At 33.1% G+C, this 27,581-nt stretch overlaps 1 protein-coding gene across 6 annotated transcripts in view; it reads left to right on the top strand.

Annotated features, from left to right (window-relative positions):
- STXBP5L (syntaxin binding protein 5L) overlaps positions 1-27,581 on the top strand; it is a 379,840-nt gene that overhangs the window by 280,212 nt on the left and 72,047 nt on the right. For 4 of the 6 annotated variants that reach the window (XM_077884446.1, XM_077884444.1, XM_077884449.1 and 1 more), the window contains 2 exons: positions 11,346-11,497; positions 13,380-13,451. In XM_077884446.1, coding sequence (XP_077740572.1) covers positions 11,346-11,497; positions 13,380-13,451 — 224 coding nt within the window. The remainder of the gene's footprint in view (positions 1-11,345; positions 11,498-13,379; positions 13,452-27,581) is intronic. The other 2 variants (XM_077884445.1, XM_077884447.1) reach the window with 1 other exon arrangement.

Genomic DNA, 27,581 nt, shown 5'->3' with positions numbered 1-27,581 from the left:
TTTCAAATTATGGTCATAAAGATGCTAACCAAAGTTGGGGAAAGAATGGATGAACACAATGAAGACTTTAACAGAAAGATAGAAAACATAAAAAAAAAGCCAATCAGAGCTAAAGAATACAATAACTGAAATGAAAAATACACTCAAGAGAATCAACAGTAAATAAGATGATGCAAAAGTACAAATTAGTGATATAGAAGACAGGGTACTGGAAATTACCCAAGCTGAACATCAAAAAGAAAAAAGAAATTTAAATTGAGAATAGTTTAAGGGACCTCTGGGACATCAAGTGTACTAACGTTTACATTATAAGGGCTCCAGGAGAAGAATGAGAGAAAGAAGAGGAAAATTTAATTGAAGAAATAATAGCTGAAAACTTCCCTAACCTGAGTAAGGAAACAGACATTCATGTCCAGGAGTCATAGCCCCAAACAAGAAGAACCAAAGAGATCAGCACTAAGACACATAATAATTAAGATGTCAAAATTAAAGAGAGAACTTTAAAAGCAGCAAGGGTAAAGCAACTACTTATGTACAAAGGAACCCCCATAAGATTATTGGGTGATTTTTCAGCAGAAGCCTTGCAGGCCAGAAGCAGTGGCATGACATATTCAATGAGATGAAAGAAAAAATACATACAACCAAGAATACTCTATCCAGCAAAGTTTTTATTCAGAATTGAAAGAGAAATAAAGAATTTCCCAGACAAAAGGTAAAGGAGTTCATTACCACTGACCTGGCCATACAAGAAATGTTAAAGGGACTTCTTTAAGTAGAAAAGAAAAGTCCATAACTAGAAGTAAAAAATAATGAAAGATAAAAACCTCACAAGTAAAAGCAAAAACAGAGTAAGGGTAGTGGGTCAACTTATTTGACCATCTATTTGCTACCTATAAGAGACTCACTTCAGACCTAAAAACATACTTAAACTAAAGGTGAAGGATGCAAATTGAAGTATAAAAAATAAATGCTGGTGTCACAATACTTCTATCAGAAATGAACTTTAAAACAAAGATTGTAATAAAAGACAAGGGAATTATATCATCTTAAAGGGATTAATCCAATAAGAGGATATAATAATTGTAAATAATAATAACCCTACATAAAAGTGCTTATATATAAAGCAAAATAATAATATAAAGCAAAATATTAATATAACTAAAGGGAGAAATTGACAATAATAAAAAAATAATAGGGAACTCTACCACCCCATTTACATCAATGGGTAAATCATTCAAATAGAAAATCAAAAGCAAACTGTGGCTTTGAATGACACATTAGACTGGATGGACCTAACAGAAGTACAAACTGTACAATCCAAAAATAGCAGAATACATTCTTTACAAGTGCACGTAGAATATTTCCAAGATAGATCACATGTTAAGCCACAAGTCTCAATAATGTTAAGAATGCTGAAATCATATCAAGCATATGAATGATATGCTTACAAGAAAAGAAACATGTAAAAAACAAAAAAGTAGATGTTAAACAACATGCTACTAAACAAGCAGAACAAGAAGGAAATAAAAGAGGAAATAAAAAAATAGCTGGAGACAAATGAAAATGGAAACACAATGGCTCAATATCTTTGGGATGTGGCAAAGGAGTTCTAATAGGAAAGTTTACAGCAACATGGACCTACCTCAAGAAACAAGAAAGATTTCAAATATCCAATGTAACCCTTCACCTAAAAAACTAGAAAAAGAAGAATAAACAAAGCCCAAAGTTAGTAGAAAGAAGGAAATAATAAAGATCACAGGAGAAACAAATGAAATAGAGATTTCAAAAAGAAAGAAAAAAGAAAATATCAATAAAACCAGAAGCTAATTCTTTGAAAAGATAAAAAAAAAATTGATAAACCGTTAGGAAAACTCGATTAAAAAAAAAGAGAAGACTCAAAATCAGAAACAAAAGAGAACAATTCACACTTCAGAAATACAAGGATTTTAAGAGACTACTACAAAGAAAATATGCCAACAAATGAACAACATTAAAGAAATGGGTAAATTTCTAGAAATACATAATCTTCCAAGAGTGAATCTAAAAGAAATAGAAAATATGAATGGACCAATTACTACTGAGGAAATTAAATCACTAGCCAGCAAAAGTTAGACCAGATGGTGTCACACGTCAATTCTACCAAACATTTAAAGAAGAGTTGATGTCTATTTTTCTCAAACTATTCCAAAAAATAGAAGAGGAAGACATTTTTCCAAATCATTCTACAAGACCAACATTACCCTGATGCCAAAACCAGAAAAAAACACTACCAAAAATCAAAACTATAAGCCAATAGCCCTGCTGAACATAGATTCAGAACCCCTCGACAAAACAATAGCAAACCAAACTCAACAATACATGAAAAGAATCATTCACCACAATCAAGTAAGATTGATTCCTGTGACACAAGCATGGTTTATAATTCATAAATCAATCAACTTGATATACCACATTAACAAAATAAAAGATAAAAACTATAAAATAATCTCAATAGATGCAGAAAAAACATTTGAAAAATATGACATTCATTTATGATAAAACTCACAACAATGTGGGTTTGGAGGAAACATACTGCAACATAATAAAGCCATATATGAAAAACTCACAGCCAACATCATACTCAGTAGTCAAACACTGAGGGCTTTCCCTCTAAGATCTGGAACAAGGCAAGGATGTCCACTCATGCCTTTTATTCAACATGGTATTAGAAGTTCTAGATGCAACAATGAGCCAAGAAATAAAAGGTATCCAAATTGGGAAGGAAGAAATCAAACTTTCCCTATTTACAGATGACATGATACTGTATGTAGCAAACCCAAAAAAAATCACCAGAAACTACTAAAATATATAAATGAATTCAGCAAAGTTGCAGGAAACAAAATTAATATACAGAAATGTGTTCCATGTCTGTACATGAGTAACAAAATGGAGAGAATAGAGAAAGAAAAATTAAGAAAACAATCCCAATTACAATTATATCAAAAAGAATAAAATACCAGAGAATACAAAGAATAATTTAACCAAGGAGGGGAAATATATGTAACTCTGAAAACTCAGAAGACACTGATGAAAGAAACTGAAGACAGCACAAACAAATGAAAAGATACACCACATTCATGGATTGGAAGAGTTAATAACATTAAAATGTCCATATTACCCAAATAATCTATACATTCAATACAATTCCTATCAAAATACTGGCATTATTTTTCAGAGAACTAGAACATGTACTCCTAAAATTTGCATGTAAGCACAAAAGAACCACAAATAGCAAAATAAGTCTTAAGAAAGAAGAACAAATCTTTAAGTATCATAGTTCTAGGTTTCAAGATAATTTATAAAGCTATAATAATCAAAACAGTATGGTATTGGCATAAAAAGACACAGACCAACAGAGCAGAATAGAGAACCCAAAAATAAACCCATGCTTATATGATCAATTAATCTATGACAATGGAAGCAAGAGTATATAATGCAGAAAAGACAATCTCTTCAAAAAATGGAATTAGGAAAACTGGACAGCTAAATGGAAAAGAATAAAACTGAACCACATCTGACACACTAAAAAATAATCTCAAATGGATTAAAGATCTTAATGTAAGACATAAAACCACAAAGTTCCTAGAAGGAAACAAAGGCAGTAATTTCTTTGACATTGGCCTTAGCAACAGTTTTTTAGATATGTCTTCTCCCAAAAGGGGGAAAAAAGCAAAAATAAATCATTGGGGCTACACCAAAAGCTTTTGCACAGCAAAGGAAGCCATAAACAAAACTGAAAGGCCATTTATTGAATGGGAGATTTGCAAATGATACATCTGGTAAGGAGTTAATTTCCAAAATACATAAAGAACTTACATAACTCAATACCAAAAAAATATGATTAAAAATGGGTAGAGGAATGACAACTGGGTGGTTCAATGGTTGAGTGTCTGCCTTTGGCTCAGGGGTCCTGGGATCGAGTCCCACAGCAGGCTCCTTCTCCATATGCCTATGTCTTTGTGTCTCTCATAAATAAATAAATAAAAATCTTTAAAACAAAATGGGTAGAGGACCTGAGAAGACATTTTTCTAAAGACATACAGATGGCCAACAGACACAGAAGATGTTCAACAGCACTAATTATCAGGGAAATGCAAATCAAAACCACAATGAGATATCACACCTGTCAGAATGCCCAGTATTAAAAAGCCAAGAATAACAAGAGTTGGTCAGGATGTGCAGAAAAGGGAACCCTTGTGCACTGTTGGTTAATGTAATTTTGTAAGCCACTATGGAAAACAGTATGGGTTCCTCAATAATTAAAAATGTAAACATCATATGATCCAGTAATTCTACTGCTGGATATTTATCTAAAGGAAATAAAAATAAAAATACTAATTTAAAAAGATATGGAAGCAACCTGTTTACATCAATAGATGAATGGATAAAGAAGATATGACATACACATCAGACACACATACACACACAATGGAATGTTACTCAGCCATGAAAAAGAATGAGATCTTACTATTTGCGACAACATGGATGGACCTAGAGGGTATCATGCTACATGAAATAAGTTTGAGAAAAACAAACACCATATGATTTCATTTATATGTAGAATCTACAAAACAAATGAATGAACAAACAGAAACACACATAAATACAAAGTTTTTTTCAGAGGGGATGGGGTTGGTAGGTGGAGCAAAATAGGTGAAGGGCTTTAGTGGGTGCAAACACACAGTTGTAAAATAAATCACAGGGAGGAAAAGTACAGCATATGGAATACAGTCCATAATATTGTAATGACTGTATGTTGATAGATGGTAACTACACTATTGTGGTGTGCATCGTGTAATGTATAGAATTGTTAAATCACTATGTTGTATGCCTGAAACTAATATAACATTGTTGTCAATTATAGGAACTTAAATTAGGCTTCTTATGAGAAAATAAACCTAAGATATACATGACCTACAACACTGCTTTCTGCAGTGATGGAAATGTTTTATAACCTATGGAAATGTTCTATAATTCAGTCCAATATGTTACTGCTAATCACAGTGAACATCTAAAATGAAGCTAGGACAACTAGGAACTGCATTTTTAACTCTGTGGAATGAAGTTAAATTTTAGATTAAAAATTTAAACAAATTTTTAACATTACATAGTGGTATATCAGAAAGAAAACAAAGCTATTTTTAAGACTGAATTATTAAACCAATAATTTTCCAAAGTATATTGATTACAAATGTTGCATGAACGTTTTTCCTAAGTATATATATCAGGAACAAAACTTATAAGGTATTTAAAAGTAAATTTTGCTTTTATCCAAAGCCATTGAACAAACTCATATTTCTTAAAGCATCAACATATTCAAAGATATGAAATAGAAATGTATTTTTTCAATATTTTTCACTTATGTTTATATAAGTATTTATACACTAACATTGTTCATAAATGCCAAATACAACAGGATGCCCATAGGAATTTTAGAGACATTGTAATCTGGACTTCTATTAACTTCTATGTACAAATATATTTTGTATTTATAAAATAGAAAAGTTTATCAGCTCTTATACAATTTAGAAGTGTTAATTTTAGTAATTTTAATATAAGGTAGACTTTTAGATATTAATTAAAGAAACAAAGTCAAGACTAATAAAAATTATTTTTATTATAAATTCCAAATCTTGAAAATATCTTCTTATTGGTTGGTATTTTCTTCTGAATTTCCTAACCAACAGGTATTGGAAGAAAAAAAAAATCTCACCTTTTTCTTTTCCCCTTCAATGAAATAATTTTATCTTTCAGGCAAGTTACCTAAAATATCCAATTTTAGAAAATCTTTTCTCAGGGAGCCTGTGTGGCTCAGTCAGTTAAGCATCTGCCTTCAGCTAAGTCATAATCTCAGGGTCCTGGAATGGAGCAGAGCGTTTGGCTCCCTGCCCAGCAGGGAGTCTGCTTCTCCCTCTCTGTGTTCATGCTCTGTCTCCCTATCTCTTTCAAGTAAATAAATAAAATATTTTTTAAAAATAAAAATAAGGGATCCCTGGGTAGCGCAGAGGTTTGGCGCCTGCCTTTGGCCCAGGGCACGATCCTGGAGACCCAGGATCGAATCCCACGTCGGGCTCCCGGTGCATGGAGCCTGCTTCTCCCTCTGCCTGTGTCTCTGCCTCATTCTCTCTCTCTCTCTCTGTGACTATCACAAATAAATAAAAATTAAAAAAAAAATATTTAAAAATAAATAAATAAATAAAAATAAAATAAAAATAAAAAATATTTTCTCTATCATCTCTTTCTCTCCAGAACATTCTTAGGGCCCATAGTCTATAACTCTAGTGTAATTCTCTCAGATTGTCCTTTCGGTAGTAATTTAATTAACTAAATACTGAGACATCAAGTATATAAAATAAAATTCACCAACTTTAAGTATGAAATATGTGTTTTGGCAAACAATACAAGACAAATACAAGTCATGTAATCATTAACAAACTAATGATATAAAAAGTATCAATCACCTCAAAAGATTCCTTCCTATCCCCTCCCATTCAATTTTCATCCCTCACTTATAGCCTCTCAAATTGACTGCATTTACTATGATTTTATATAAACAGAATCATAAATCATGAGTTATGTGTTTGTTTTCATTCACTTGGCATAAGGCTTTTATGATTCATCCATGTCATGCGTATTATCTGTGGTTTGTTCCTTTTCACTGCTGCATTATCCATTATGTGGATATACAAAAATGTGTTTATACATTCACCATTTGATGGAAATTTTAGTTGTTTCCAGTTTGGGGTTTTATGAAGGAATTTGCTATTAACGCTCAGGTATAAGTCCATGTGTAACATTTGTTTACATTTTCTTGGGTAAATAACTTAAAAGTAGAATTACTGGGTCAAATGGTGAGTTGTCGACCTTTGACACAGGTTTAAACTGCATGGGTCCACTTGTACATGGATTTTTTTCAATACAAAATGTAAATATGTGTTCCTTATGATTTTTTTTAAAACTTTTTTTCTCTAGTTTATTGTAAAAATATAGCATTTAACACATATACAGTATATGTGTTCATTGACTTTGTTGCCAGTGTAAGGTTTCTAATCAACAGTAGGCTATTAGTAGTTAAGTTCGGGGGGAAAACCAAAGTTATCATGGATTTTGACGGTGTGGGGTAGGTGCCTTTAACCCTTGTGTTGTTGAAGGATTTATTTATTTATTTATTTATTTATTATGACAGATTATATTTTAAAGAAGTTATATTGTTTTGCCTTTCCACCAGGAATGTATTAGGGTTTCAGTTTTTCTACATACTTGTCAATATGTAAGTGGGATCAGTGGTTTTAATTTACCTATTCCTGGTAACTAATGATGTTCAGCATCTTTCAAGTCTTTATTTCACATTTGTACATCTTGCGTGGTGAAATGTCTGTTCAAATCTTTGCCTATTAGTTTTTTAAAGATTTTATTTTATTTTAGAGAGAGAGAGAGAGAGAGAGAAAGGGTGTGAGCAGAGGAAGTATCAGAGGGAAAGGGGGAAAATCTCCAGTAGACTCCATGCTGAGTGTGGAGCCTGACCTAGGGCTCCATCTGAGGACCCTGAGCTCATGACCTCAGCTGAAACCAAGAGTTGGACACTTAACCAACTGAGCCAACCAAGCACCCCTCTTTTGCTTATTTTTTTAAGAAATTAACTTAATTTTTTTTTTGTGTACCATGGAAGGTAAATATTTAGGGCTCAGTTTTTTTACTTACGGATATCTAATTGTTCATATCATTTATCTAAAAGAATATCTTTCCTCTGAATTACCATAGCACTTTTGTCAAATATCAATTGATCATTTATGGGTTTATGGCCACTCTTCTGTTTCATTAAAATTTATTTTTGATCTCTATTTCAATACCAGCCTGTCTTGATTCCTATAGCTCTAGAGTAGGTTTTCCTCTACTAATATATCGGAAATACACACACACACGTATGTATATTTTTTAAAAATTTTTTAAAGATTTATCTATTCGGGGCAGCCCTGGTGGCGCAGCGGTTTAGTGCTGCCTGCAGCCCAGGGCGTGATCCTGGAGACCCAGCATCGAGTCCCGCGTCAGGCTCCCTGCATGGAGCCTGCTTCTCCCTCTGCCTGTGTCTCTGTGTCTCTCATGAATAAATAAATAAAATCTTAAAAAAAAAAAAAAAAGATCTATTCATGAGAGACCCAGAGAGAGAGGCAGAGGGAGAAGCAGGATCCCCATGAGGAGCCTGGTATGGGACTCAATCCCAGTACCCTGGGACCTTGCCCTGAGTCAAGGGTAGACACTCAACTACTGAGTCAACCAGGTGCCCCAAATTTTTAAGATTTCATTTATTTGAGAGAGAGAGATTGAGAACAAGTTGGGCAGGGAAGAGCAGAGGAAGAGGGAGAAGCAGACTCCCTGCTGAGCAGGGAGCCCAACATAGGTCTAGATCCTAAGACCCTGAGATCATGACCTAAGCCAAAGGCAGATGCTTAACCAACTGAGCCACCTGTGTGCCCCTATTTTTTAAGCATTATCTTTGTTTGCTACTTTTGTCATATGTTTCATTTCTAGTTATGTTTCTGTTGACTTATTTTCCCTCTGATTATCAGTCAGGTTCTCTTAATTCTTTATATGCCTGCTACTTGTTATATAGTGCACATTGTGAATTTTAAACTGTGGTGGTATTTTGTTGATTCTTTTTAATAGAGTTGGATAGTTTTCTGGAAGGCAGTTATGTTACTTAGAATGATGTTTCAATATTTTTTTAGGATGGGGTTCAGAAGAGCTTTAGTTTAGGGCAATTGTCCCCACTACTAAAGTGATACTACTTATATGTGCCTTTTTAATGTGTAGTAGAAGATCTCAGCAGTTTGGCTGGTAGTAACATGAAATATTTTCAGCCTTGTGTGAGCTTTGGGACTTGTTCAGCTTTATCTCTTTGGTGGTTCTTTCCTGAGCCTGGGGTAGTTTCTTCACATGGATGCTTGAGAGAACCATTCTATAAATCTCTGGTATACTTTGTCTATGCAGTTCTCATCTCTCTAGTATTTTATCTCATAAATTCTGGCTGCTTTTGCAGCATCAGATTCTAATATCATTCTCCTCAATTCAAAACAACCACTGATCTCTCTGTAAGTCTCAGTTTCCTGTGCTCCAGGCCTGGGAAACCTCTCTATTCACCAAGTTAGGACAATTAGTCTAAATTAGAATACCTAGATGCTTGTATTGAAATGTTCTAAAATATGGTGATAAAAAAATAAATAAAATAAAATATGGTGATGATGCACAATTCTAAACCTATTAAATTGATAGAAATAAATACAAAACCACAGAACTGTACGCTTTATTTAAATCAGTGAATTTTTATGATATATGAAATATATCTCAATAAAACTGTAAAAACAAATAAAACGAAAAAAATACCTAGAATTTACCTCGAATGCTATCTTTCTCTCATCCTGTGTTGCCTGTTGGCCAAAATATGAAAACTGTTGCTTAATATAGTTTGTCCAGTTTTCTATTTAAGTTAGGAAATTAAATCCAGTATTTTTCAATAATCATTGCCTGACCTCCCCAACTTTTCACCTCTCCAACCCTAAGGTATAACTTTCTAGTATTATTATTTTTAAATCGAAAATAAAAATCATTTTAGTTGATGTAATACATTCTATTTTCCTGTTTTTTTCTTGTCAGTATTGCATTTAGAAACTCTATCATACCTGTACAAGCTTAAAGATATTAACTTGCTACAATATGTAATATGTGTAATATTTACTTATATTAGGGCCAATCCTACTTACGTATGGAAATTTTTCAAAGTACTTTAATAAAAATTTCTGATTTGGTTTTCATAAAAGCAATGATAAGTAGATAAATCTAGTATTTAATTCTTATAAAGTAAAGAAACTAAGGCCTGGCAAAGTTCATTAAGTTTTTTCAAGGTCACCTATAAATGTTGGAGATGGAATCTGCTGACTTTTATGACAATATTTTTTTTAGTTTCCAAAGTCTGTCTTATTGAAGACATAGAACTCTATATGAAATAGCAAACATCCAGTATGGTAGAACTTTTCTTTTTACTTGTTTTAAGGAAGGCTATGATTGGTGGAGTAGAAAAAACAGAATAAACTGATGATTTGTTAATCAGATTCAATCTAAGCAATAAAACAACATGGGACTTACTTATAAGGAGCAAAACAGGGATTCCTGGGTGGCGCAGCAGTTTGGCGCTTGCTTTTGGCCCAGGGCGCGATCCTGGAGACCCGGGGTCGAATCCCACATCGGGCTCCCGGTGCATGGAGCCTGCTTCTCCCTCTGCCTGTGTCTCTGCCTCTCTCTCTCTCTCTCTCTCTCTCTCTCTGTGACTATCATAAATAAAATAAAATTTTTAAAAAAAGGAGCAAAACAGCAGTTATGCAACTATTTTTATTAGTGTAGGGAGCAAAAGCACAAATTTATAATTATTCAGTTAAAAGGCATGCTCTAAACTGAGAAAAGAGTTTGTGTATTGTGGTCAGTCTTTAGGCTGACCATAATACCTGCTTAAGGGCACCCAAGTGGAACAGTTGGTTAAGCAACCAACTCTTGGTTTTAGCTCAGGTCGTGGCCTCAGGGTCATGAGATCAAGCCTCGCACTGAACTCTGTGCTGAGCATGGGTTAGCTTGAGATTCTCTCTTCCTCTTCATATGCCTCGTCTGCTGATGTTCTCTCTCAAATAAATAAGTAAATCTTCAAAATACCTGCTTAGTAGAGCTATTCTAATTTTCAAGAGAAATTAATCAAATGATATTTGTCTTTTAATAAGTAGGATTAAAAAAAACAAGTGAGAAAATTTAATTTTTTGTGAATGAAAATTGTTTATTCTATGGTGTCAAAACTCGAGACATAGATAGCTAATTTTCATGTAAAATTTTATGTTAAATATATACTGTCAAGAAGAAACATAATTTGGAGCTTAACAATTTTAATTCTATTTTTAAAAGGCATCTAATTACGTACCTAACCATCTATAGCTAATAAAGTGTGCCATTTCTTGATCTCTTTCCCCATTGCATAAAAAAATATTTTATATGATTCTACTATAAAAATATAAGGCCAAGTTAAAGAGCAGATTGGTTAATCACTACTTACATAATATAACTGATGATAAAATGTGACTGCAGTGGTCTATTATACAAGGCCACCCTATCCTATGTAAAGGCATGATATCCTTCCTGACATTATACCAATTATGATCTAACCTCCCCAACCCTAAGGCATTACTTTCCAATTATCTTATTTTTATTCAAAGATAAAAATAATAATGATTGCTGTGATACATTCTAGTTGCATATTCTTTTTCTCTCAGAGTTGCATTTGGGAACTGCAATGGGTTGGCTGTGGTGGATTTTATACAGAAGACAGTACTGTTAAGCATGGGGACCATTGACCTATATAGATCAAGTGACCTATACCAACGTCAACCACGGTCTCCTCGAAAAAACAAGCAGTTCATTGCAGGTAGGAGATAAAACAAAATGGTTATGAACTTGATTAGTTCATCTGTTTTCTTACCTTTAGATTTCTTATCTTTCTTCTATGATACTTTTCAAATGCATGGCAGTATAAAATCAACATAATTTATAATATCATGTAAATAAAATTGGGCAGAAGCATACCAATAATCTTTGAAAAGATAAAGGAAGTGTTTAAACTTTAATTTGCTGTCAAAGTTAGGAAGCATCTCAAGTTTCTTAGGTCGAACTCCTAAGAAATAACAGAAAATAAGAAGCTATTAAATATAAAAATGTGATGAAAATCAGGCTCTGTAGTTGAAAAATTTGTTTGTGATAGTTGCGTTTAACAGGATATTTTTCTTCTAATATATCTGGACTCTTTAAAAATATAATTGTAAGTATTTCACTATTTTTAATTTTTTAAACTCTATATTCAAGCTGTCACCTTTCCTTGTTGGATGGTGATTTTTTTGAAGGTATGTTCACAAATGCAATAAACATTATTAATTAACATTTTTAAATGCTATAAAAGATAACACTTTGCTTGACAGGACCAATTTGTTTAAATATAAAAGAAAAACATATAAAGGTAATTAAGGCATAAGTAGAAATACTTTCTATATAATGCCAAATTTTGATATGCTGAATTATCCAAAATTTATTGAAATTTGAATATTCCTCCAAATAGTTGGCTTTGTAAACATTGACAAAATTTTGCATATTTTCTGTCCACTGGCTTAACTTAATTGATAAAAAATTAGTTGAGCTCAAAGATTTGCTGATGGAAGTACATCTATAGTATTATGTGTTTAGTTCTATCAGATTGTTTTTTAAATAATCAATGATTTTTTTAAAAAAATCATTGATTATTAAAGCCTTTATTAAATTTACTCACATAAAGAATTTTTTTTTTTTAATATAAACCTCAACCCTTTCCACATTGCTAATTTAAACCCTTTTTCAGAACACAAAATTTCTCCTTCAAAACTTGGAGTTTCTTTGTTTTCTGTTAGGTATCTCAGATTTTAGCAATATTTTAGGAATGCTGGAAAGTTCAAATTCTATAGGCTCTGCCTCTGCCATTTCCGGCTTTTGAAAGAAAGACAGAATAAGAGACATTGTGCATGCATATACCATTAGAGTCCCTCATAATTGGGAAAGAACATTGATTTTTGAAAGTTTATGGACTCTAGGATAGGAAGATGTTAGGGGACAGGAGGCAATATTTGTATGCTAAAAGCATAAACTGAAGTAGAAAAACGGGATCTTATGACAGTATGTTACTTCTGGATATACATAATGGAATGACAAGGTGTATATTGTGACAAGCGTAATATAACTGTTACTTAATTTAAACTTATTGAGTCTCAGTTATGATTTGAGCTTAGAATTTTTTGATAATTTAAAATCAGGGAAAAACTGATTAAATTATAATCTTTCGTCATATTTAGTGTATAAAATCACTACGATTAGTACTCACTTTGTTATAAAAATAAAATGCCAAAGACTAAAATCCCCAATCTTTCTTGTTAATACTGAAGATTAAAGATAACCATTTTGATTTTTATGAGGTAACATACATACTATTCACAAGTGAAATAAGTTTACTACCTGAAAAGCATATGAGAAATTTGACATCTATTCTTATAGGATATTTGATTAAATAAAATTACTACAGCACTCTCATCATTCATCTATCACCTCTTACTTTCTAATTGATTTATTTTTTTAATATCTCCTTTCTAATTTGATTACCTAAACTTGCTGCAATTTCTTCATCTTGGCTGTTCTAGATTCTGGTATGATATCACTTCCTTTCACTTTAGACTATTTTTCTCTCTTTCCTCTGCCTGCTGCTGATGCTGATGTTCTGGCATGTTCCAAAGACAACTTTTGCATGCGTGGCCTGTCTAACCTTTATCCTGATTTAACGAAACGGATCCGTACTTCCTATCAGAGTAAGTTCTATAAAGGTTAGGCAAATAGCTTTTTAAGTCTTAATGCCTGAGTTAAATCCATATGTCTGTGCTTAGTAATGTGTTTTTAAAAACACATTCAGCATGCATGCAAATTTTTGTTTTGTTATGGAAGTGCAACCTGATGATTTTAATAATTATGTAAATACTTCAAATCAAGCTAATGTCATATGCTCATTTATTCACACCCATAATTCCAGTGTTTATTTCAAACCATGCAGACTACATTCTCCTAGTTCAAGAGTCAGTGCCTTTTGTTTGAGGGAGGAAGAGCCATGGTATCCTTATAAATAGTAAACCTGACATGCCAGTATCAATAACAATTGAATGCTTTCTTGTTTTGGAAATCTTGTGCCTTTAGCCGTTTTATAAAAGTATTCTAACAAGGGCCACAATATTTTCTTTTTCTAAGTAATTAGATATCTTATAGTTAGCTAAGTATTCCTAATATCAGATTCTTTTAATTAAAATAGAATACACAAACACATTTCTATAGTGATTTTAGGTAACAAACACTATGAAGTTGGGGAATTAAAATCACAAACTAAAAAGTCAATATTAACATTTGGCATGATAGAAAATGCAAACTTGAAGACAGTAGAGTGTGCAATTCTGTAAACTAGTGCGGAAAGAATGGAAAATGAGGGTATGATTGCAGATGCAAATGATACTAGTGATATTAGGAGTAAACATTCATTGACAAGATGTTTATAATATATTGATCAATGTTATGTTTTTTAAAAGCAGGTTTTTAACAATATATATAATGGCTTCATATTTGTATGAAATATGTATATATGTATATACATACACATTGTATCTTGAATTTCTTCAGACATCACCTCACAAGTTTAAAGATGATTAATGGAATCACATCACTTATAATAACCTAAGATACTGTCTTCCTGTAGCTAAAAGTACTCAATTCTTTTGAAATCCTTAAAATTTTCCTGGGAATGCCCATAGGGTAACTTATTTTCCATCATCAGTATCCTCTAGTTTTCTTCTCTAGCAGAACACCCCCTTTTTGGATGCTTTTCACTGTCTCTGCTCCTGGTGACTTGTGATAGAACGTTGATATCTATGTTGACTTTTGTTTCTCTTGAAATAAAAACCTATTAGATATTATGATGATATTTGTTGACACCTGAAAATTATGTGAAATTTCAATTTTCATATGTAAAACTTTATTGGAGCATAGCCACATTCATCTTTTACGTACTATCTATGGTTACATCCACACTACGATGGCAGAGTTGAGCAGTTGCCAGAGAAACCATATGGTCCATGATACTCAAAATACTATATCGCTCTTTACATAAAAAAATTAGCTGACTTCTACCCTAATTCTATTCTTTCATACCCATTCCCTGCCACATAAAATGTTTCAGCCAAAACTTTTCCTGTAAATAGTCTCCAGGTGGTTAACATACATACTTGAGCTTCTGAATTCCAGTTTAGCCTTCTCAAGGTTGGGTGTCCCCAATATTGTGTGTGTGTGAGAGAGAGCGAGAGTGAGAGCAGCAGACAGAGAGAATACATCCATCTACAAAAAAAGATAAATGTTTCTAAACATGAGATTGTGTGTGGACTTTAAAAAGTTATTTTAGTTTTATGTGTATTTTGATATTTCTATAATAAATATGTAATGCTTTTATAGTAAGAAGAGAAATTGTATACTGAGGATAAGACACAGGAGCAGGTTCTTAATCAGAATTCTACAGTATCAACTGTGATATAAAGGTTAAAGAAGTTCTGAGACATGCACACTTATTTCTGACCCTTCAATAATTTTATATTGCCTTCAAATTTAAAAAGCAAAGGTTTTAAACCTTCATTCAAGATACTTTAAAATATAATTCCCATCTACATTTTCAAATGAATTCGCTACTCCTCTTATATAAAACATTCCCCTTAAGCCAAGCATATGTATCTTGCTACTCTTATCATTTTTGTAAAAGGCGAAAGATTTATACGATCTGAAGAGAAACCAGAGTATACTCTTATCATTTTTATTCATATCATCCCCTCTCTGGAAATGCCCTGCTAAAATTTTACTTCCTATTGTAAATCTTTTCTGTTGCCACGAGAGCCCTGTTGTGCCAGTTCCATTAATTCAATGCCTATAATGTACAAGCTTATATATATATATTTATATATGGACATATATGAACCACTTGTACTAAGCATAAATTCATTTGTATGTTTACTTATTTTTATGCATATGCTCTACCTTTCCAAATACATGGCAAGAACCTAAAGAGTAGATCTCAAATTCTGTATACCCTCTGCACCTAGCACAAATACGTGCTCAGTAATTAAATGATGATGGTAGTGAGATAGAGTAGCTGGTTCTTTTTGCTCATATGAATAGCCATGGGATCTTTCAAATTTAACAAGTGAGACCAGAGATATGGTCTATCGTTACTGGGTTCACTAGGATTCTGAAAAAAAAAAAAAAATCATAGTTTCTTCAAACAAAGATCTGAAGTGTCAAGACAGAAGTAAAATCAAGTCCTTAGAAGACCATTAAGAGATCCTGTATGTCTCCACCAGTGATCTAGCAGTTCAGACAAGCCATGGGATTTGAAGTCAAATTTCTTTAAAGTCTTCTCTTGATAATTAATATCATATTTTGATAAGGGACAGATTAATGACTTGAAGGTATATCCTGGAATATGTTTTTAAAACTAAGTTTTATGAAAATTTGCTTTTTAATTTATTTAATCATATAACCTGGTTACATTTCTATAGTTCCATTTTATTATAATAGAGACTATTTGGCCGTTTCATGAATGGTTTCCTAACTTTCAGGAAAGCATATCTGCATTGTCTCTATTTGGAGAAACTTAACCCACTTCCTTTGAGTATTTATTCTTTTCTGTGATTTTGCTTATCAATTTGACTCCGTGTTATATTTTTTTAATGGTCATTGTAACTCTTTAAGGCAGATAGGTATCTGTCTGTAGATTCCTCTACAGATGAACAAAATGAAGCCAAAAGATACTAAGTTATTTTCTCAAAGTTATAATTAGTGGGTCTTAAGCTGAGACCTATCTGATTTAAAACAAATTTCATATGCTTTCCACTGTACTATTCAGTGTCTCTAAGTATCTCAGTTTTGGGGTTGCTGGAAACCAATTACATTATACTATAATTGGAAACCACCTTTTTTCCAATTTTTACCCACAATCAATAAAAAATTATATTCAAAAATGAAACAACTTAAAATTATTTTTCACAATTGAGAAGACTGAAAGAGTGCTTTCTGAAATTCAGCTTTTAAACTTTATTTTTTTTTAATTTTTATTTATTTATGATAGTCACAGAGAGAGAGAGAGAGGCAGAGACATAGGCAGAGGGAGAAGCAGGCTCCATGCACCGGGAGCCCGATGTGGGATTCGATCCCGGGTCTCCAGGATCGCGCCCTGGGCCAAAGGCAGGCGCTAAACCGCTGCACCACCCAGGGATCCCAGCTTTTAAACTTTATTATATCAATTTTGCTCCCAAAGTGATATCACATTCTATTTTGAACTTTATACTTTTCATTTCTGAATAAACACCTCAATTTCAAACTTTCCTGGACTCGTTCACTGATCATTTTGTATTATAGTTCAGGTTCCAAGGAACTCCCTACCCTAAAACTTTATTGTATTATAGTTCAGGTTCCAAGAACTCCCTACCCTAAAACTTTATTCCATTTGCAAATCTTTCACATCATAGAATAACAAAACTCTATAGCTCAAAGGAAACCTCCGTATTTGAAAGGTTTTCACTGACCAGTGAAATGATTTGGAAAGAGCAGCAGGCATAGGGTCACAGAAGGTTTATATCATGTTCTACTTTTTCTACTTTTTAACTATTCATATGTATTAACTACTCATTACTACTCTGTAATCTTTGGCAAGTCACTTAACTTCTCTGAGTTTCCTTTTTCTCACATATAAAGTAAAAATCATAATCCCTACCTCTCTTAGAGACTTATGGAACTTTTCTTTGTTAGTGTTTGTAACAGCACTTCTATAAATAGTAGCCATTATTATAATATAATACAAAACCAAGCCACAGATAGGTTAAATAACTTTTCCAGAATCACAACCAGTCTATGGAATGACTAATACCCAGTCAGCTGTCTCATCTAGTGCTCTTTCTACTTGTGAAAATGACGGAAATTTTGCTTGTTAGAGAATAATAGTATCCTGTTTGAATCAGAGGAGTGCTTGCTCATCAACTTCTACTTATGTAATGTAATATCCTTTAGAAAGTCTCAAGTCTATCTATAGATATTTTCCTGCTTTCACTGCATGGTTTTTTCAGTGTAGGGAATCGTAACAGATGCTGGGAACACAAATAGAAGCATAAAGGAAAATTTAAAGAAAAGCGGAAGAATAAGAGAGCTAGGAAAGAGAGGTAAATAAATGTAAAAAAAAAAGAATTGGAGAACATCAAAAATGCAGGAGTAAATCAAAGAATAAGAAAAGAAGGAATTCCTCAAGGAACAAAAATGAGCAAAAATTATGGTAAATAATAAATAGGAAAAGTTCATTCATTCAACAAATATTAAACATCTGTCAAACATTTTCTAGGCACTAGATATATAGTGATGAGTGAAATAATTATGGTCTCTTTCCTCAATTTATTATAGAAAACATATAAAGAATCCATAGATATACTGTTATAATTGAAAAAAGATAACAATGCTGTCAGAAAAGTGAGATAAAGGGGAAAAGGTGGACCTATTTTTGAGGGTGTTATGACAGAAGGACCTATCCCAAAAGAAAACATTTAAGTGAAACCTTGTGAGATAAAAAGGAAATAGACAATTCTATGGATTTACACTTCAGACCCAGATATATAAACAGGCCAGATTAACCTCTAGCCTGAAATAAACAAATTAAACAGACACAATAAGTAAAACTATGTTTTTTTTAAGACACAGGACATCAGGCAACGACATACAGTAATCTCTGACAAATGGAAAACAAAAGAAGTGAATCCTATAACTACATGTTTACTGCCCTGAGAGTTTCTAGACTGCAGCAAAGGAGGCATAGGAGGAAGGGAAATCCAGGAGGAAACCTGTTGATGCCCTGATTTGATAAGATGAAGATGAGAAAAAAGGAAACCAAAAACAGCTATAGTTCACAAAGAAGATCCCAGACATCTACAGTTTCCTCCTCAACAATAGTACTGATCAACACAGACTTATGGGGAACTAAGCAGGGAAAGAGCCATCTGAAGGGATTAAAATAAACAGTGCCCAACTCAAAGGAAATAGTGCCTATTTCCCCGCAGCCAGACTAGAAAAAAACTTGTAATTCACATCCACTTCTAGTTTATGTTATACTGGAGATTCTAGCTAGTGTACTTGGACAAGAAAAAAAAGTTAAATCATCTTTTTTTTTTTTAGAAATGACATAATCATCTATAAAGAAAATCTGAAGAAATCTACAGAAAGCTACTAGAATAAGTGAGTTTAATAAAGTGCAAGATATAAGGTCAATGTACAAAAATCAGTTTTATTTCTATGTACCCGCAATAATCTGAAGTTGAAATTTGAAAATATCATTTATAATGGCATCAAAAATATGAAACCCTGGGCAGCCCCGGTGGCTCAGCAGTTTAGCACCGCCTTCAGCCCAGGGAGTGATCCTGGAGACCCAGGATTGAGTCCCACATTAGGCTCCCTGCATGGAGCCTGCTCCTCCCTCTGCCTGTGTCTCTGTGTGTGTGTGTGTGTGTGTGTGTGTGTGTGTGTGTGTGTGTGTGTCTTTCATGAATAAATAAATAAAATCTTTAAAAAAATGTGAAACCCTTAGCCATAATAAGACAACAGATATGAAAGATCTACACACTGAAAATGAGAAAACATTGCTGAGAGAAACTAAAGAATACCTCCTAAAAATGAAGAATTACACCATGTTCATGTTTCAGAAGACTCAATGTTAAGATGCTAATTCTCTCCAAATTGACCCATAACTCAATACAATTCCAATAAAAATTGAGGAGACTTTTAATAGAAATTGACAAACTGATCCCAAATTTGATACAGAAATGCAAAAGATTAGAGCAAAAACAGTTTTTGAAAAAGAACAATGTTAGAAGACTAACACTACCTGACTTCAAAACTTAAAAAAAATTAGGGATGCCTGGGTGGCTCAGCAGTTGAGTGTCTGCCTTTGGCTCAGGGCATGATCCTGGTCCCAGATTGAGTCCCACATCTGGCTCCCTGCATGGAGCCTACTTCTCCCTCTGCCTATGTCTCTGCCTGTCTCTCTGTGTCTCTCATGAATAAATTAATAAAATCTTTTTTAAAAATTAGTGCTATTAAATAGTTAAACCCAAATAGATCAGTGGAACTTAATAGAGACTTCAAAAATATACCCACATATATATGAACAACTGGTTTTTGACAAAGGTGCAAAGGCAATTAAGTAGAAGAAGGATAGTCTTTTCTATAATTGGTATTTAAACAACTAGATACCCTTGTGTAAAAAAATTAACTTTGATCCATATTTTCTGGTAATTTTAAAAAATTAATTTATAAATAGATTATGAGCCTTAATATAAAAACCTAAAGTTGTAAATTAAAAAAAGAAGATTTTTGTAACACTGGGTTATACAAAAGTTTTAAAATAACATACCAATAGCATGCTTCATACAAGAACATAGGATTACATTGGACTTCTTTAAAAATTAAAAATTTCTACTCTTCAGAAGACGTTGATATGAGAATGAAAAGTTAAGCCACAGACTAGGAGAAAATATGTGCAAAGCACATATCCTATAAGGGATTCATATCTAGAATATATTTTTAAACTTCTAAAAACTCAATAATAGGGCAGCCCCTGTGGCGCAGTGGTTTAGTGCTGCCTGCAGCCCGGGGTATGATCCTAGAGACCTGGGATCGAGTCCCACATCGGGTTCCCTGCGTGGAGCCTGCTTCTCCCTCTGCCTGTGTCTCTGCCTCTCTCTCTCTCTCACTCTCTCTCTCTCTCTCTGTGTCTCTATGAATAAATAAATAAAAATATTAAAGATAAATAAAAACTCAATAATAAAGCAAATAAAACTATGGGCAAAAAAATTGAATAAGTAGTTCACAAAAGATAGACTGATAATAAATAAGCATATGAACAGCAGATGAAATAATCAACAAAACTAAAAGGTAACTTTCAGAATCAGAGAAGATATTTGCAAATGACATCTCTGATAAAGGGTTAGTATCCAAAATCTATAGAGAACTTATAAAAATCAACACTCAAAAACAAATAATTCAGTTAAAAAATAGGCGGAAGACATGATTAGACATTTTTTCAAAGAAGACATATGGATGGCTAACAGACACACAAATAGATGCTCAACATCACTCAACATCAGGGAGATAAAAACCAAAAATAAACTCTAAAGAGATATCATCTCACATGTCAAAATGGCTAAAATTAACAACACAGGAAACCACGGGTATTGACAAAGATATAGAGAAAGGGGAAGCTTCTTATACTGCTTGTGGGAATACAAACGGATGCAGCCACTGTGGAAAACAGTATGGTGGTTCCTCAAAAATTTAAAAATAGAATTATTCTATGATCCAGCATTTGCACTGCTAAGTATTTATCCAAAGCATACAAAAATACTGATTCAAAGGGATATATGCACCCCAATGTCTATAGTATCAACAATCACCAAATTATGAAAAGAACTCAAATATCCTTTGACTAATGAATGGATAAAGAAAATGTGTGTGTGTGTGTGTGGGTGTGTGTGTGTATATATATATATATACACATATATATAGGAATGGAATATTACTCAGCCATCAAAAATAATGAAATCATGCCATTTGCAATGATATGGATGGGGCTAGAGTATATTATGCTAAGAGGAAAATAAGTCAGAGAAAGACAAATACCATATGATTTCACTCATATATGGAACTTCAGTGGCCAAAGAGATAAACATGGGGGTAAAAAGGAGAGCGAGAGAGGCAAACCATAAAACAGACTTTTAACTATAGAGAACAAGCTGAGAATTACTGGAGTGGAGATGGAAGGGAGAATAGGTTAAATGGGTGATGGGTCAAAGAGAGCACTTGTTGTGATGGGCACTAGGTGTTGCATAAGAGATGAATCACTAAGTTCTACAGCTAAAACTAACATTATATTGTAGTTAAGTAACTGGAATTTAAACAAAAACTTGGAAAAAAATGGAAAAGTTTAGGAAATCAAATCTAGCTGAATATAAAAAATGATTAAATAGAGACTATTCCAGGAATGCAATGATGGTCCTTCGTTATTAATTCAAATCAACAAATTAAAGAAGTAACTGATAAAAAATAAGCATATAAAAAGATGCTCAATATTCATCATTAGAAAAATCAAATTAAAACTACAATGAGATATCGTTATACATTGGTTAGAGTGGCTAAAATTTAAGAAGATTGATCATATCAAGTATTGGCAAGAATCCGGAAGAAATAGAACTCTCCCACCATACTGGTACGAATGTACAATGGATGATCAGTTGGCAGGTTATAAAGATTTAAACATACACTTATAATATGATGTAGTCATTTTATATCTAGTTATTTAACCCTAGACAAATGAAAGTGGAAAGCATGTATGAATACAAAGACATTCATAGCAACCAAACACTGAAACATTAATAGTCAAAAGCAACTAAAAATCTCCACAATAGGTAAGTGGATAAACAAATTCTGTTATACCCATTCAGTGGCTTACTAAGCAATAAAAGGAACACACTATATTTTCCTTTTTTTTTTTAATGTTTCAAGTTTTTATTTTTTAGTTAACATGTAGTGTAATATTAGTTTCAGGAGTAGAATTTAGTAATCATCAATTACATATAACACTCAGTGCTCATCACAAGTGCCCTCCTCAATACCCATCACCCTTAACCCATCCCCCCATCCACATCCTCTGCAGAAACCCTCAGTTTCTGCAAACAAACCCTCAGTTTGTTCTCTATAGTTAGAAGTCTCTTATGGCCTCCCTCTCTTTGAGTGCCCTATTGAGAAATGTTGCAACATGGATTAATCTAAAAACAATTGCACGGAGTAAAAGAAAGCAGGCAAAAAGGGATGCATATTGTTGATTACATTTATATAAAATTCTAGGAAATCAAAACTAATGCACAGTGACAGAAAGCAGATCAGTGGTTGCCTGGGGATGTGAAGGGGCACTTACGGGAAGGGCTGGAAGGAAGGTTACAAAAAGACATGAACTCTTTTGGGCATGAGGGATATGTTATTATCTTGATCCTGGAGATAGTTTCACAGGTGTATACATATGCTGAAATTTACCAAATCATATACTTTATAAATATGGGAATGGAACCTCAATAAAACTTTTTTAAAAAAGAATTAGACACATAACCAGCAGAGAGTAGTGTATTCCAGGTAGCATAAACAACCCATAAGAATGTTTTAATGTGGTAAGGGACCTAACTATCTTCTAGAAATAGAAAGAAGGCCAAAGAGGCTAGGAGCATAGTGAAAAATGATTCAGAAGGAATATGGGTTAAGATTTTGATGTCTATATGAGCAGAGACAAGATTATATGTGCTTCTGAGGCAATTATAAGAAATTCTATTTTACTTCAAGCAGAGGAATGATATGACTTATGTCTTAAAAATATCATCCACACAGCTGCATTAAGAAAATATTGCAAAGCCAACAAAAAAAAAAAAAAGCCAGCATACCAGTTAGGAGGCCAGAAAAGATAAGGAGGTGGTTTTGACTAGGGTTTTAGAAATGTTATTGTAGAGAAAAGGATAGATCCAAGAATCATTAGAAGCTGCTAATTCTAATTCAGTGTGGGAGATCAGAGAGTGGAATCAAAGATTCTTCCTGGATTTGGGCTTTAACTGATTGACATTGTATCATAATACAAAGATGAAGTTAGGGTTGGGGTAGAGCATGGTAATAAGCAGTAAAACTTCAGTTTTAGATATGTTAAATTTTGATAGGTCTATCACTTATCCAAGTGAAGATGTCAAACAAACAAGTAAACAAATCTGAATATCAATGCTATAATCTGAGTCTTTAGTATACATATAGTGTGACATGACATGGGAATAAATGAAATTGCCTGGGGGGGGGGGGAGAGAAGGATTATGGATACAGCCATCAGGAATTTCAACATTTAAATTTCAAAGGAACCAGGAGCAGATGGCACAAGGATTTGCCAGAGAGAAGAGAAAAATTAGGGACACTATTACAGAAGCCAAAATGAAGAGAAGTGTTTCAGGAAGTAGTTAGCCATGTTAAATGTTGCAGATAGGAAAAATAGGGTAAGCTCAGGAAAGTGACTAGTGGGTCTTGCTCTGAGACTCTTTAAAAAGTAGTTTGGGAAAAGTATTGGAATAGAAAGCAAAATTATATTAGGAAGAAGAGAGTCAAGTGAGGAAATAGAACAAGTAAATAACTTTTTAAGATGTTTGGTATGAAGGAGTGAAGAAAAATAGGTCAGTACTGGACTGGAATAAATGGTTAAGAGGAGGAACTTTTTGTTTTCATTTTAGTTAAAAGTATATTTTAAAATTAATGTGAATATGGAATGATTCCTAGAGACAGAGATTGATGATAAAGGGGAGAAGGGATAACTAAAGGAGGAAAATCCTTAAGAAAGTGAAAGGGGATGCGAATCAGAACATATATACAAAGATTGGTTAACAGAAGGCTTTCACTATCATAATAGGTACAAAAAGGCTAGAGAGAGCTATAGAATGAGAGGGATAAGTTGAAAAATGTATGATTTGGTTAACAAGTAGTTTTTATATCTCTGATTTCCAATCAGATTTCCTTTCTGTTTGAAATCAGTTTTAGTATATATTTTTTTACCTCAAGACTTTGTGCTGGAAAGCAACTACACTGAAGTGTAATTAGTAGGTAAAATATAAGGTTTCATCTTTGAATTTAAACAAAATGAACAAAGCAAGAAAAGCAGAGGAGCTATTACTTAGTAATATATGTGAGTTTTCTAGAGTTTAGCTAGTAATCTCAGAGTGAGTCAAACAAATAAAACAAGCTAATATAACAGCAGTGGTTCTCAACCAGGAATAATTATCTCCCTAACAGAACATTTGGCAATGTCTGGATATATTTTTGGCGTTTGTAATTAGAGGAGGAGTACTCTACTGGTATCTAGTAAATAGAATGCCAATAAAAATCCTATATACTATTCCACAACAGAAAATTATCTCACCAAAATGACAGTCAAATTGGAAAATATTCATTTGTGGCAAATCATAACTTGGTAAGAAAATCCCCCAAAGTATAGCCTAGTTGTATGTATGAAGACACTTGTATACTGGGTTTTAGTCTCCAAAAAATACTGATATTTCATTTAACATTCACAAGTTGCTACTTCAAATACTGTCTTCATTATATTATACACCAAGATACATTACAGATACATAGTTGACCCTTAAATAGTGTGAGATTAGAGGTACCAACCCTCCTGTGCGCTCAAAAATCTGCGTGTAACTTTTGACTCCCCAGAAACATAACTATGAATAGCTTACTATTGACCAAAAGCCTTTCCAGTAAGTCAGTTAACACATATTTTGTGTATGTATTATATACTGTATTCTTACAATAAAGTCCACTAAAGAAAATGCTATTAAGAAAATAAGGAAAATATATTTATAGCATTATACTGTATTTATTGAAAAAAAATTATGTATAAGCAGACTTGTGCAATTTAAAGCCTGGTCGCACAAGGATCAACTGTATACTCTTAGAAATTTTAAATAAAGGTTGACATAATTCACTGTAACCAAAGGGTTTGTCTTCTGATATTCAGTTATTCACCATAAAATTTCTGTATCTGTTCTCAACCATAATTTATTATATATTTTCTAATGAATCACTGTATAAACTTTCCAAGTTTAGTCAATTTACTTTAGTCTATTTGTATATCAGACATAATTTTCTCCACCTAATCTTTGGGAAATCTCACAATAATCTTGGGAAAAGCACAATTATTTGGCATGTACTCTGAGCACTTCACTGGATACCTAACTAGTATCAGTAATGGATTAATCAATTTCCCTAGTTTCCATTCGTTTGGTCTTCCATGTCTTCAATTCAGCTTTCACAGTATTTCCAAGATAAGATAAAAGTGAGGGAGGGGCTTCCCATTTCCAGATAGGATGTTGAAGGACATGAAAGCTTCATTCCCATGGTAACAACAATTATGATAACAATAATTAAACCCTGTGATACATATAATGATAAAGTTAAAATTATACTTCTCTATAGGAATATTTAAAAGTTTTGTGGATCAAAGAAGTCTTGCTTGAGTGAAAAGAGCCACTCATAGATGAGCAGAAATCTTTAGCTGCTTCCATACCTGGGGCAAATGACTGACCTGGGAACAGATGCAAAAAAAAAAAAAAAAAAAAAAATGGGCCTTCTATAGATGGTTGGACTGCAAAGAATAGGAAAAGCCAGAATTCTACATCTACCTTTAATATAAAGGTAAATAAATTTGTCATTGGCAGATATGGTAAAGGAGGTTTTTAAGCTGAAGGAAATAGCACCAGATGGAGTTTAGATATCTAGTAAGAATGAAAAGCATTGGAAAGAATAATTATGTGGGTAAATATAAAAGATTATTTTGTCTTAAAATCCCTAAGGATTCATTTAATTTTTAAATTAAAACTAATTGTATTATGGAGTTTATAACATGTAGAGAAAAATATATGACATTAGTAACAAAGGATGGGAGGGACATAAACAGAATTACATTATATAATGTTGTAAGTTTCTTTAATCATAAGATAAATGATGCAATAATAATTAGAAGTAGATTGTGGGCCAGCCCCAATGACACAGCGGTTTGGCGCCGCCTGCAGCCTGGGATGTGATTCTGGAGACCCAGGATCGGGTCCTGCATGGGGCTCCCTGCATGGAGCCTGCTTCTCCCCCTGCCTGTGTCTCTGCCCCTCTCTCTCTGTGTCTATGAATAAATAAAATCTTAAAAAAAAAAAAAAAGTAGATTGTGATGAATTATAGATGCATATTATAATCCCTAAAAGAACCACTAAAAATAATAAAACAGAGGTGAAGGTAAGTAGCCAAAAAGAAGATAAAATAAAATACTAAAAAATATTTTATTTTCTTGGGCAGCCCGGGTGGTTTAGCACTGCCTTCGGCCCAGGGTGTGATCCTGGAGATGAGAGATTGAGTCCCACGTCAGGCTCCCTGCATGGAGCCTGCTTCTCCTTCGGTCTGTGCTTCTGCCTCTCCCTCTGTGTCTCTTATGAACAAATAAATAAAATCTTTAAAAAATTTTTATTTTCTCAAAGGACAGAAAAGAGAAATAATGGAAAAAAGACAGAAGGGCAAACTGAACAAAAAAAAAGTAGACATAAACATAACCATATATAGCCATTATAGCCATATAATGGCTATACTAAATGTAAATGAAACAAACATCACATCACCCACCCACCCCAATAAAGGGCAGAGATTGTGAGACAAAATTTAATGTTGTCTCTATATGTTGTTTATAAGAGATACACTTTAATTATAAAAACATAAAGAAATAGATTGACAGTAAATGAAGGGAAAAATAATTTTATCAAAATGCTAATCTCAAGAAAGCTATCATGAGATAAAGTGGACATCAAGACAAGGAGATAGATAGGCAATTCCAAATTAGAAAAGAATCACTTTATTTGAAAGGTATATAAAATCCTATACAGGTACAGACCTAATAAGAGATATTGAAAATATAGAAAGCAAAAAAGGAAATGAAAGAAATAGATAAATATACAATCATAGCTACGAATTCATCATTTCTCCTCAGTAACTGATCAAATAGGCAAAAATTGTTAAGTATATAAAAACCTTAAGCAACTCTCAACCTAAATTGGCCTAACTGACATAAAGAGACATCTGCACCATACAAAGGAAAATATGCATTTTTCAAGTGGACCTGTAATATTCACAGGCATAGTGGATTCTAAAGGACTTATATCAAGCAGAAGATGTTCCTTGATCATAAAAAAGTTAGAAATTAATAACAGAATATGTATTAATGTCCCCAAATATTTGGAAATTAAGACTATCTCATGGCTTAAAAAACA

This window comes from Canis aureus, chromosome 35 (assembly GCF_053574225.1).
Source record: "Canis aureus isolate CA01 chromosome 35, VMU_Caureus_v.1.0, whole genome shotgun sequence".
In the NCBI taxonomy this organism is placed as follows: domain Eukaryota; kingdom Metazoa; phylum Chordata; class Mammalia; order Carnivora; family Canidae; genus Canis; species Canis aureus.
This window is presented reverse-complemented; position numbering and strand designations above follow the sequence as displayed.